The sequence below is a fragment of the Lithobates pipiens genome, unplaced genomic scaffold (genome assembly GCF_037356315.1).
Source record: "Lithobates pipiens isolate NorthernLeopardFrog02 unplaced genomic scaffold, aLitPip1_a1.2 Scaffold_13, whole genome shotgun sequence".
Taxonomy (NCBI): domain Eukaryota; kingdom Metazoa; phylum Chordata; class Amphibia; order Anura; family Ranidae; genus Lithobates; species Lithobates pipiens.
In genome coordinates this window covers 131,787,640-131,801,298 of record NW_027507718.1, presented here as the reverse complement: position 1 = coordinate 131,801,298, position 13,659 = coordinate 131,787,640, and the positions used below count along the sequence as shown (strand labels likewise).

At 42.7% G+C, this 13,659-nt stretch overlaps 1 protein-coding gene across 1 annotated transcript in view; it reads right to left on the bottom strand.

The window, feature by feature from the left end:
• LOC143974332 (mast cell protease 1A-like) overlaps positions 1-11,406 on the bottom strand; it is a 44,440-nt gene extending 33,034 nt beyond the window's left edge. The window contains exons 1-2 of the mRNA XM_077475584.1: positions 11,314-11,406; positions 4,453-4,597 (exon numbers count right to left, since the gene is read on the bottom strand). Coding sequence (XP_077331710.1) covers positions 4,453-4,597; positions 11,314-11,383 — 215 coding nt within the window. The 5' untranslated portion in view covers positions 11,384-11,406. The remainder of the gene's footprint in view (positions 1-4,452; positions 4,598-11,313) is intronic.
• Between the last annotated feature and the right edge of the window lie 2,253 nt (positions 11,407-13,659).

Here is a 13,659-nt window from a genome sequence, read left to right as displayed (position 1 = left end):
TCTACAGAGTATTTCCGATAACTGTACTGATACTTGAAAGATATCATCATCTAATATTCATATCAAACTTTCTATTGTGGCAAAAACAGTAATTGAAGTGAAGGGGCGTGGCAACAGGACAATCAATTGCACTGATGTGAGACGCCGTTCAACTGAGAAGTTACACTGCCACCGAAAGCAGTTACCCAGGAGTGGGTGAGAGATTACGCTTGAGCACACACTTCTGGTCCGCCGAGGCCGCAGTACACCACTGAACCATTGGCTTTTGTTTGCTGTGTGTTACACTTAAGGCTTTTTTTTTCTACTATGTGAAATGTGAGTGCAATCACTGGAGTGTTGGTGTGATTTAATAAACTGGTTGTAACGTTATCACACTATGTGGAGCACTTATTTACTTTCTTTTACATATGGAGTCACCTTGTTGAGTTAAAACGTGGATCAAGTGGATGGTCACCCTTTACCCCAGGTGTGGGTTTAATAGTGTAGAAGCCGAACACGAGAGTGGGAGGAATTGCAAGTCGGTGAGTGTGCTCTTCAGAGGGAGAGGTGTCAGAAGTACACGGTGTGGTGGAAGATTCAAGAATTTATGAAGATAGTGTCTAGATCATACTACCAATTTAGGACTGTCTGGATCACATTCATTTTTGTGATTTACTACACTAGCGCTACTAGTTTTACTTGATATTTAATCTATAGGTTTAATTGCAGTTTGACAGAAAAACAGTGATTGCCAAATATTGGACAGGATACACTACAGACAGAATATTTAATACATAACAAGTCTTAATAGAAACCACGTTTTAAATGGAATATGGTGGTTTGCCTTTAGTTTATTTATTTATTATTGCTAGGGCCAAAAATGAAAATATGAAATATTATATACAGTAGACATATTAGGTATATTCATTTTCAGCCAGTAGGTGGAGCTTTAGGCTCCTTTACCTGTATATCCTTAAAGCGGGAGTCCACCGGGACTCCGCGTTTTTTTTTTAAAAGCCAGCAGCTACAAATACTGCAGCTGCTGACTTTTAAAATAGTGACACTTACCTGTCCAGCGCGCCCGCGATGTCGGCACCCGAAGCCGATCTCTAGATCGACACTCGAGTGCTGCCGCCGCCATCTTGGGTATGGGAATCAGGAAATGGAGCCTTTCGGCTTCATTTCCCGGTTCCCTACTGCGCATGCGCGAGCCGCGCTGCGCAATGAGGACGCTCCCCGCTGCCTCTGGGATCTGTGTGTTTCCCAGCAGGCAGCGGGGCACTTGCGGGAAGGGGCGGGCACTTGCGGAAAGGGGCGTAAGTTACGCCCCTTTCCGCAGAGAGCTATCCCGGAAGTGGGTGCAGTTACCTGGATTATCCAGGTAACTGCACCCCCCTCCCCCCTGAAAGGTGCCGATTGTGGCACCGGAGGGGGGGAGGGTTCCGATGAGCGGAAGGTCCACTTTAGGCTGGACCTCCGCTTTAAAGCAAAACTCCAGGTATGATATGTTTCTGTATACTTATATTTCATGCTTGTGGGGCCACTGGGGAAGATGATAATTACTGTAGTAGTCAGCCCCACTGCAGTAATAGTCATGATTTTCCAGATCTTGTGTCAAATGCTTGGCAATGCTGTCATTCATAGAATGATTTGCATTTTTTCACTGAATACCAGGCATTTTTTGATTGGAAAAGGTGGAGAGGAGGGGCGGTGATGTCACAATCTCCAGAGACAATATCACCCAATCAGAGAACACCTTACGTTCAGATCTGTGAAACAGATTCTACCAGCTGAAATCACAGGTATATGTGAACAACTGCAGTCAGGAAGCATGTACAAAGCTTTGACCGTCTGGGAGGAGCCATGGCTGTCCACAGCTGTTCACATATATCCACACATTTTAGACTGAGCAGCCAACTTTTCCAGGGATGGGGGGGGGGGGGGGGGTGTTGGTAGACATTTGCGGGATGCCACTGTAATGTGCAGGGACACTGTGATATAAAGGGGACTGCACTGTAAAGGGACGCTGAAATGATTACAGTGCAGTCCCCTTTATATCACAGTGTCCCTGCACATTACAGTGGCATCCCGCAAATGTCTACCAACACCCCCCCCCCCCCATCCCTGGAAAAGTTGGCTGCTCAGTCTAAAATGTGTGGATATATGTGAACAGCTGTGGACAGCCATGGCTCCTCCCAGACGGTCAAAGCTTTGTACATGCTTCCTGACTGCAGTTGTTCACATATACCTGTGATTTCAGCTGGTAGAATCTGTCCTATTGTGGCCATAGTGACACTGACCTGCTCTCTTTTTTGGTCCTGGACAGCACAGCGCTCTCATTCTGGTGTTGCGGTACAGCGTGGCCCGGGTACAGCGTGGCTCTCTGGTGGTGCGAGTACAGCGTGGCTCTCTGGTGGTGGGGGTACAATGTGGCTCTCTCTGGTGGTGTGGTTACAGCGTGGCTCTCTCTCTCTCTTTGGTGGTGTGGGTACAGGGTGGCTCTCTCTGGTGGTGTGAGTACAGCGTGGCTCTCCCTGGTGGTGCATTTACAGCGTGGCTCTCTCTGGTGGTATGGGTACAGTGTGGCTCTCTCTGGTGGTGCGGGTACAGGGTGGCTCTCATGGCTCTCTGGTGGTGCGGGTACAGCGTGGCTCTCTGGTGGTGCGGGTATAGCATGGCTCTCTGGTGGTGCGGGTACAGCGTGGCTCTCATGGCTGTCTGGTGGTGCAGGTACAGCGTGTCTCTCTCTGGTGGTGTGGGTACAGCTTGGCTCTCTCTGGTGGTGCTGGGGCTATTAGTTCCTCAGCACAGTCCTCTTTCTTTTTCCATGTCTCCTGTAGTGCCTGCTTGTTTAAGGTTTTCTCTCCCCCCCCCCCCCCCGACAGAGTGCACGCTGGCAACTGTAGCCGTCTCACTGCTGATATCAAATGGACCTCTTATCTCTACTACATTTCCCATGATGCCCCGCTATTTTTTTCTGATTGGCCCTCTGCTGTGGCCAATTGGGAGAGAACAACAAGCAGGAAACTTTCTTCTCTCCCATGCTGCAAACAAGCCTGACATGAGAGAGGTGGTGACATCCTGACAGCGGCCCACAGCCTACACCCCCCCACCCTACTGTGCAGAGGGACACCTATGGCTGGAGGAAGAGGAGCAGTAGTCCGTAGGGGCCGAGAGCGGTACTGTCAGCGCGGCTCTGAGGCTGAGCTGTGTGTGAGAGACACACAGCTCAGCCCATGCAGCCTCTAGTCCCGCTGGAGAACGCACAGGCCGCGGCCGAACAGCGGTAGGCGAGCAGCAGCCGCTGCTTACCTCCCGATGTGTGGCCTGATCATCAACAGGCTGTGGAGCGGGTGGCCCACTGGGCAAATGCCCGGTCTGCCCTATGGCCAGTCTGGGCCTGCCTGGGGTAAGGTCAGATGATTGGCCATGAACGGAGGCAGATTAAATCAAATGCACACAGATTCCACGTATTAAAGTGTACTATAACCTTTTTCTGATAAAGTGGCCACTAAAGAGCCACAGAATGCGTTGATGGTGTTTAAACCTGTTTTCATGATCAAAGAGGTACCAACCTTCCTGAAGAATCCACTTGTATGCACTTTTTTATTGCATGAGCACCTCTGCTGACTATACAATGGTTCCATTTTGGGACCTTATTCTATCTACCATTGTTCACCCTACCTGATCGCAACCTAGCATGGTGCAAGAATTTCCATAAAACCCAGATGAACATCGAGTGCGACAGTCATATTCTCCACATGTTCTAAAAAGAGCTTGCTTGACCTTAGAATGGGTATCCAGTAACCTTATGAATGTGAGTATATGCTTACTACACTTTTTGAATACATTTTCTTATACGTTCAACTGAATAACTACCCTTAGAAGGATCACTCTTGTGGCTTTTCATCCAACCTTTTTTTGTCTTTCTCCTCGTCTCTGCTTATCTGAAGCACCACTGGTTTACCATTCAAATGAACGGGCTGGTGATGCACCAAAATGTCCAAAATGAAAACACAATGCACCACAGAGGAAAAGTTTGAACCCAGTACAGTTGAAAGAATTGCCATTTCATCAGATGTATGGAAAATAACATATTTAACATGTTAGGTTGAATCTGGTGTTTGTGGGAACAAAAAACGAATGATTTGATACATGCAGATTGTTGTTCTATATAACCAGATCAGCTTCGCTGGAAGGTTTCCAAGAAACATTGTGAACTGAATGCATGTAAGCCCAATTTTGTTTGCGACAGCATCAATAGATATATTTGTGATATCCACAAACATTTGATTCAGGTGTATCTTCCATGTGCATGTAGTGTAAGCTACAGTGACATATTCACCTGCAGTGAATATTTAGTAAAGATCACATTCATTGCTTTATAATATATGCCCCATAAGTTGCTTTCCATATCTGAATCTTATGTACTTACACTTGATAAAAATGCTAGGATAATATCTGGTCACTTACCCGAAACAATGGGCTGCAGACAACACCCAGTTTGGAGCAATGAGTGAGCCTCCACAAGAGAACTGACCCATGTCTAAATATGCCATGTAAGGCCGTGAATGTGGTTTTGCCTCATCACCTCCAATAATCCCATAGCGGGACTTCCCTGCAAAATACATTGAAATTTGTCAACATGCATTTTTTAGGAAATGTTTTAGTTTCATTTTGTTGGGCTTTTCAGACACATGCAAATCAATGAGACTGGCTTGCTATAGGGGTTCAGAGTCTTCATTCATAAATTAAGAGAATATTCACTTAATTTTTCCAATCATAAAAAAAGCTAATTCCTGATAGCTATGTATAGCCAATCATGTGCAGATGAAAAAAGTAAACGGTAATTTCCTAAGGAGTAAATTAAAAAAGGAATAAAAACAATTTATACCAGCTATTTAAACCAGGCAATATAAAGCCTCAGCACCCAGGGCACTCAAACATTAGGGAGATTTACACCCAACAGTGGAGTTCTCCATCCATCCACTAAAGCTATAACCTGGTGGGTATGTGGGCGGGGCCTGCTTCATGTACCTTGTGACTGGGACATAGATCTCAGCAACATGGGTTCGGATCCGGTTGCTATTGGATGCAGACCATTCAGGAGGGAGCCAAACAACAAGCCCCTCGCTACCAGAGGAGCTGCCACCTTACCAGGTACCATGCCTAACGACTGGCTGCTTGTATTGTGCTCTTCTACTTGGTAGCCCATAGCATCTACACTGTTCATTCTTGTCTTTCTGAGAGATGTTTTTTCTAGAGGTGTTACTTCATACCTTATAGTGCTTTATAGATTCAAAGGGGTGCATGTTGATTTTGGTGTATGAAAAAACCAAGTTCTTTTGATACACCAAAACCAACATGCACCACTTTGAATAAATTTAGATCAGTATCAAACAGTTAATGTAACTTTACTGAAGAAATTCAGCATAATAGTTCAATATGAACCACGTCCTACCCATAATTCTAACTAGAATAGTGTAGTGGCCAAGGCATACCTCCATGAGGTGAGAGTCCACCATTATGGCATTGTCCATGATTTCAAAATAGAAAATCTTCAATTAGCACAACCCTTTAAAATAAAATATATAAGGTGAAATTGCCACTAACACCCTAAAGTGCTGTGACGGATGTCGCTCTATTTCCAAATCTTATCCTAAATCACAATGTATTTATAAATATCTGAACTAATGCATGTTTAAAAATAATGTGCATCAGTGTCTGTGCTTACAACATATTATACATAAGTCTCCTGTGCTTAAAATTAATAACAACCATATAAACAAATCCAAAATAAAGTGCTTCAGTGCCCGTGCTAAACCTCAATATACATAAAGTATCCGTGCTCCAAATGATGGAATACTGATATCAGAATAAAAGCTTCAAGATATAAATACGGAGCTGGTTGTGACCATTTGAAGCATGGACACTTTATGTATATTGTGGTGTATCACGGGCACTGAAGCACTTTATTTTGGGTTTGTTTATATGGTTGTTAATCATTTTAAGCATAGGAGACTTATGTGTAATTTGTTGTAAGCACAGACACTGAACCCCTTAAACATTAATTAGTTCAGATATTTATAAAGACATTGTGATTTATGGTAAGATTTTGAAATTGTGGGACATAAATCACAGTGTTTAAATTGTCCATGACTTGGATGTCTTCTGAAAACTGCTATTCCTTCAGCAGGGCCAAACAAGTGTGCTCACAGCTGATGCTGTAATTCACCAAACCCACCAGAACCTGCAACTTTGAACTCTGAACTTAGAACACGTGGACCTCAGCCACCTCCCCCCCAGTGTAGGTGGGCTGACTGGGACCAAAAGCTTGGGAAATGAGCTAGAAACATCTAACACCCTTCCCCAGCCTAAGCCAGCAGCTGGCTCACTAGACTATACACATTTCAAGCTATTTACAGGTAATCCAGGAAACCACGTTTTCTAAGTAATGTGCTACAGACACGAGCATGGACAGACAAAATGAATGGGTTGTTGACTAGGATAGTGTTGTCCTGAGGGGTCAGAGGGTGGAGTTGACCCAAAGGCAAAGTTTGCAGCCACCATATTCCCTTACGTTAAATGTATTTGAATCAACCTCGTCCTCAATTGGTCCTAGAGAAAGTGTAAATGCATGAATGATTGCTGTAGGGGCAATAGATTGCAAACTTCACCTGAGAAGGGGCTAAAATTAATTCATATACTCTTAGGTAAACAAACAGTCTGTTGGCCCTGTCTATATATAAAGAATGAATCTATCAACATTTAACACATTTAAATTGACTTAAAGTGGTTGTAAACCCTTACAACCAACTTTGACCTACAGGTAAGCCTAGATTAAGGCTTACCTGTAGGTCCAAGAAATATCTCCTAAACCTATACGGTTTAGGAGATATTTACCCGAAGACAGCCACCACTGTCTACGGGGCATGCGCCGTAGACAGCGGCGCGCAGGCGCACTGGGCAGGCCGCAGATTGCGGCGATATGCCGCAGATTGCGGCGATATGCCGCAGATTGCGGCGATATGCCGCAGATTGCGGCGATATGCCGCAAGTGTCGGCTCCCGTTCGCATGCGCGGGAGTGACGTCATTACTGCTCCGGCGCAGGAGCAGCAAGACCCGGAAGTCACTCCAGGACCCATGTCAGTGCCGGACATGAAGATGAAGGAACGCTTCGGGGGCTTCGTTCTCAGGTAAGTTATTCATAATGAGCTAGTATGCTATGCATACTAGCTCATTATGTCTTTGCCTTACAGGGTGTGTTTTTTTTTTTTAGCTTTTACTTCCTCTTTAACACCATTTTCTTTCGAAGATGTGATCAGAAATCTTTTCCAGTGCATGTAAAATTGCTGCAAGAAGAAATCTTGGTTTAGATTTACACTAGCAGGAATTAGATTCACCCCATGCATAAGTCATACAAACATTCAAAATTTTGTAAGCTTTTATAGTGTGAACATGATGACAGAACTGAGTAAATATAGTAGAAGTAAAACAAATACATAGAAAGCACATTGTTACATTATGATATTCTAACTGTACATAAAAATGTGATGTTTGTCTCTTTTGCAACTGTAAATATGAAATGCAAAAAAAAAGTGTAGCCCAAAAAGATTTTTTTTTAATATTGATGGATTCATCTGCTGGGCATCTTCCTTTATTGTGCTTTATAAGTTGACCATACACTGGTATTATAGATTTTTGGACATTTGACAATGTCAAAAAAGCCTTAACAAGTCGTTCAAAAGTACTTTTTTCAATTTCCATAGATTTTAACATTCGATTTTGGAATGAACATAATTTCCTGATTGAAAACCACATTCACTGTTAAAATTTCCATCCTGCTCCTCTGAATATTCTTGTCACTACAGTCCTAAACATTTGTAAACTTGACCCCACTAACTATTAGGAAATCAAACAAATGTTCTGAAAACACAAATTTTCTAATGAAATTCTACTAGTGTATGGCCAGCTTTACTCTAATGTATGTGCATAGGCCGTCTGCACCCAATATTTTCTGAATGAATCTGCATCAGTGAATCATTAGGTCTTAGCCACAATAGATTCACCCACTATGAGTACCTGGCAGTGAACTGACTTTCTGTAACGGGCAAGTGAACTATTTGAAGGAACAGCTTCCTATGGACTGCACTCTGACCACCATAGTATTTAATTTTGTGAGCACATCGATAGCTGGATAACAAGGACATCTTAAGCCCCATACACACTATCAGAATTTCTGCTGATTTTTGTCTTCAGATTTACCAAAACCTTATAATATGAGGTCAAACCTTAGGAGTTTCAATTTGCATGCAATCAGACAGGCCCTTGCACTACATGGTTTTCGTAAATCTGAAGACAAAAATCTGCAGAAAATCTGATAGTGTGTATGGGGCTTTACTATTACATTGTACACCTTATTTCTTTAACACATTAGCATGACCAATTCTGACATTGACACATTAATGTATTTATTTCCCCTGGATTAGCCTTATATAAAGCTATGTAAGCTATGTATTATGTATGACTTGCATGTGTTTTCCCATGGCAGTGTAACACCTATTACCTGGATAGGCAGATCATGGCACACATGTAGAACTAAATTGACTACTTGGACATTAGTTCAATTTCGCAGTAAGTTTTTATTTTTACATTGGCTCCACTACACTAAGGCTAGGCTCACATCTATGCATTTTTTAGAGCATTTGCAGATCTTCAGAAAAGTAGTACAATCTATTTCACATCAATTCCTATGGCTCCAGTTCACATCTTTGCAGTTTCCTGAAATGTGTTTTTTCCAAAGGTGCAGGGATTTATTTACACGCTGAATGGTACATCCCACTCCCATCTTGCCATCCTCGCCCTCCTCCTTCTCCCAGTCTCAGGTGACATTTTTCCTAATCCTTGACCGCCATTTTCCAACTGCAAGCCACATATCCAAAACCCCTCCTCCTCTGGCAACCACCGCAATACACTCAGTTTAATTTCTATCTCCCTGCTTCCTCAAAGCAGCCCACCTATCTCATGCGCCCTTTGGAATGCTCGCTCCATCTGTAACAAGCTAACTTCTGTAAATGACCTCTTCATCTCTCATGGCTTTAACATTCTCGCCATAACTGAAACCTGGCTTCAAAATTTGGACTCAGCTTCTCCTGCTGCTCTCTCCCATGGTAGCCCCCATTGGACTCACTCCCCCAGACCCAATGGACAAAAATGAGGTGGAGTTGGATTCCTTCTATTCCCACAAAGCACCTTCCAAGTCCTTCCTATCCCTCCCTTTCTATCCCTCTCTTTCAAGATGCACTGTATGTGTCTGTTTTCTCCAATTCCTCTGAGGGTTGCAGTAATTTATCGCCCTCCTGGACCGGTATTGCGCTTTCTTGATGACTTTGCTGCCTGGCTACCCTACTTTCTCTCCTCTGAAATACCCACAATCATTCTTGGTGACTTCAACATTCCTGTCAATGTTAACAGCCCAACTAAAGCTAAACTTCTCGACTTAACCTCATATTTTGACCTAACACAATGGACACATACTTTCACTCACTCCAATTGTAATACCCTTGACCTTGTATTCTCCCATCTCTGCAACCATGGCAACCTCACAAACACCCCCTTTCCTCTCTCTTATCACAACCTCATTAGTTTCACTGTATCCTTGCCTCCAACTATCCATCTCTCCAAGCAGCAAACAATTACTTATAGGAACCTTCGCTACCTTAACCCTTCTTTTCCCTATTCTGCTACTGACCACCTATATGACATAATCTCTCCCCTGTCCTATCCTGTCTTGACTTGGCCACCTCTGTCTACAACAGTTCACTCTCATCATCACTAGATGCACTTGCTCCTCTAACCACACACAGAATTAGGCCTGACCGTTACAACCCTGGCAAACTGACAACACTAGAAATCACAAGAGACACTCTTGTGCTGTTGAACGACTGTGGCGTAAAACCAAATGCCTGCAAAACGTCACCCTATATACAGTAAATCTTCCCTTCTAAAATACAATTCCTGCCGCCATACTGCCAAACAAGCCTACTTTGTCTCTTGCACTAATACTTTGTCATCCAGTCCCTGTTGGCTCTTCTTAACCTTTAACTCTCGGCTTCGTCCCCCAGCCCCTCTACTCGCTAACTCACTCACTGCCCAAGAGATTTCCAATCACTTAAAAGATAAGATTGATGCAATTCGTGAGGACACCTCCACTGTGCTCCTCAATCACTCCCTTGTTATCTCTCGCCCTGACTATTGCAACTACTTTCTCATTGGCCTGCCTCTCCATAGGCTACCCCCTCTTCAGTCTATCATGAATGCTGCTGTCAGACTTATCCACCTTACCAACTGCTCAGTGTCTGCCATCCCTCTCCTCCAATACCTACACTGGCTCCCAATCACCCAGCAAGTTCAATTCAAAATACTAACCACAACATATAAAGCCATTCACAACAATACACAACTGTCCCGAGCTACATCACCAATCTTGTCTCCAAATATCACCCAAATCTTCCTCTCCGCTCTTCTCAAGACCTCCTACTCCTCCTCCCATGCTCATCTCCAGAGCCTCTCCCATCCTCTGGAACTTGCTTCCTCCACTGGTCCGGCTATCCCCTACTCTTGCTACCTTCTGGCGATCTCTGAAAACTCATCTCTTCAGGAAAGCCTGTCACGTCTCCAACTAATCTTCTACCACTGCCATCTGCTCATTTCCCACAGGTACAACCTTTTGTACCACTTGCCCCACCCTATTAGATTGTAAGCTCTTCTGAGCAGGGCCCTCTTAATCCTCTTGTATTTTATTGTATTGTAACTGTATTGCCTCCTTTTATATTGTAAAGCTCTGCGTAAACTGTTGCCACTATATAAATCCTGTATACGGTAATAATAATGATACTAATAATAATGATTTTTGGCTTCCTTATCTTCAATAAAACTGCATCGTGTACATGCTTTTTCGGTAGAATTATGTATTTAACAACCAGTCTCTTCCTCCTACCAAAAAATGCAAAGTATGTAATGCATTAAAAAAGAAACCGCACACGCATAGATGTGAACCTAGCCTAAGTGTGTACCTGGGTTCTGATAGCAGGTAAGTGGATAGAATGGCACATACCCGATGCCTGAATATGGCGATTTTGTATATTTGGCTGATTGGTTTCAGCTGTCCATTACAATAATATCTTGGTTAAATAGTGAAAAATATCAAGCTTGCAGAATACAAGTAGGGAACAACTGATGCTGGTGGCTGACACTTTGTCTATTGCAACAGAAAAGTCCTATACATGTCATTAAGCATTAGCTTGCAATTCAATGGTAGTTAACATGCTTACCTGCACGTGATGATGGCACATTAAAAATAGAAATTATGAAGATCACAAGGAGGACTAGGCGTTGCTCCATATCACAGTTTTTTTTAAACTGTGGCTCCTGCAAACTGCCAGCATGCCTCTCCTTTTATATTCTACTCAGCACAGATAGTCATCTTGTCACATCCCACCCTGTCACTAAGCTATTACAGGCATATAATATTTGCTATAAACAGTGTATATTTAATAACATACATTTTTCTTTATAAGCTAAATGTAATAACATTTACAGTATACATACAGCTGCACAATGTATGAAATGAGAATCACACTTTTTTTGCTTAGAATAAAGATCATGATTCTCTCTTTATTCTGAAGAACTTTTTTTATTTTAAAGATTTACAAACCCTGAACATTAGGCTATCAACCACATGGAAATAAAATAAGGCATAATACTCTTTGCCTCAATCAAATTTAAAGAAATGTAATGGAAAATAATTTAATGTGTAAAGAAAGAAAAAAATTACCATTAAAACGGAGTTCCGTTTGGGTAAAATATTTTTTTTTAAGTCAGCAGCAGCTACAAATACTGTAGCTGCTAACTTTTAATATAAGGACACTTACTTATCCTGGGAGCCTGCGATGTTGGCACCCGAAGCTGACCTGTCCTTTGGCTCCGGTTGCAGGCATCATTACTAAGGGGAACAAGAAGTGAAGCCTAACAGCTTCACAACCTGTTTCCTACTACGCACGAGTCACACTGCACTTTCTGAATGGTCCCTTCTGTGTGTGTCTCCCAGAAGGCAGCAGGGAAGGGGGGGAGGGGCCAGACATTACGTAGTTCGCTGCACAATGTGTGGCAATCTTTCCCCGGAAGTGGGAGCAGTTACCGGGATTTGACAGGTATCTGCTTCCCCTCCCCCTTGAAAGGTGCCAAATGTGGCACTGGAGGGGGGGGGGGGGGGATCCAATAAGCTGAATTCCATTTATGGGTGGAACTCCACTTTACATTATATTAGGGCCTTTTTTTTACTACTTGCCGATACCAATTACCAATACCTACCGCAACTTTTTTCTTTACACTTCAGCTCTCAGCAATTGTACAAAAGCATTAAAAAGTTATTTTACAAATGAAATATATTTTACAAATGAAATATATATTTTTTATCATTTTGTGCTTTTTTCAATGTGAAATGTGTAATATGTTAAAGGTGTAAAAATATTAACAAAGCAAACTTAAAACAAGGAAATATCCCAGATAGCGAGGATAACATGCCACACATTTGTGGCAGTATTGAATTGTAAGTCTTGTGAACTTGCTGCACATTTTCCCTGTCAAGTTGTACACTTGCAGATCACTTGAAGGACAAGTTCAAGTTGACACTTTTCCAATTTGTAGCAAATTTGCATGGCAAGTCTCTAGCAAGAGCAGCGTTGTAGTGCCTAGTCCTGCAAGTCTATAGCAAGAGTCCTGCAAGTCTCTAGCCAGAGTCACATAGTTAGTCAGGTTGAAATAAGACACAAGTCCATCTAGGTCAACCATAAAAATAAATAAATAATAATAAATAGCAAACCATCACATATACCCAATCCTATACCCACAGTTGATCCAGAGGAAGGCGAAAAACTCCAGCATAGCATGAAACAATTTGCTACAGCAGGGGAAAAAAAAAAAGATTCCTTCTTGACTGCTAAGAGGCACTTGGATTTTCCCTGGATCAACTTTACCTATAAATGTTAGTACCCAGTTATATTGCATGCATTTAGGAAATAATCCAGGCCTTTCTTAAAGCAATCTACTAAGCCGGCCAGAACCACCTCTGGAGGCAGTCTACTCCACATTTTCACAGCTCTCACTGTAAAGAAACCTTTCCGTATTTGGAGATGAAATCTCTTTTCCTCTAGGCGTAAAGAGTGCCCCCTTGTCCTCTGTGTTGACTGTAAAGTGAATAACTCAACACCAAGTTCACTATATGGATCTCTTATATAATTTGTACATGTACATGATCATATCCCCCTTAATCTCCTCAAGAGAGAATAAATTCAGTTCCTCCAATCCTTCCTCAGAGCTCCTCCATGCCTCTTTTAAGTTTGGTTGCCCTTCTCTGCACTTTCTCTAGTTCCGATATCCTTTTGAGAGCTGGTGCCCAAAACTGAACTGCATATTTCAGGTGAGGTCTTACTAATGATTTGTACAGTTGCAAAATAATATCTCATTCTCTAGTCCATACCTCTCTTAATGCAAAAAAGGACTTTTCTCTCTCTTTAGAAACTGAAGCTTAGCATTGCGTGTTACTATTGAGCGTATGATCTACCAAAACTCCCAGATCCTTCTCCACTACGAATTCCCCCAGGTGTACTCCCCCTAGT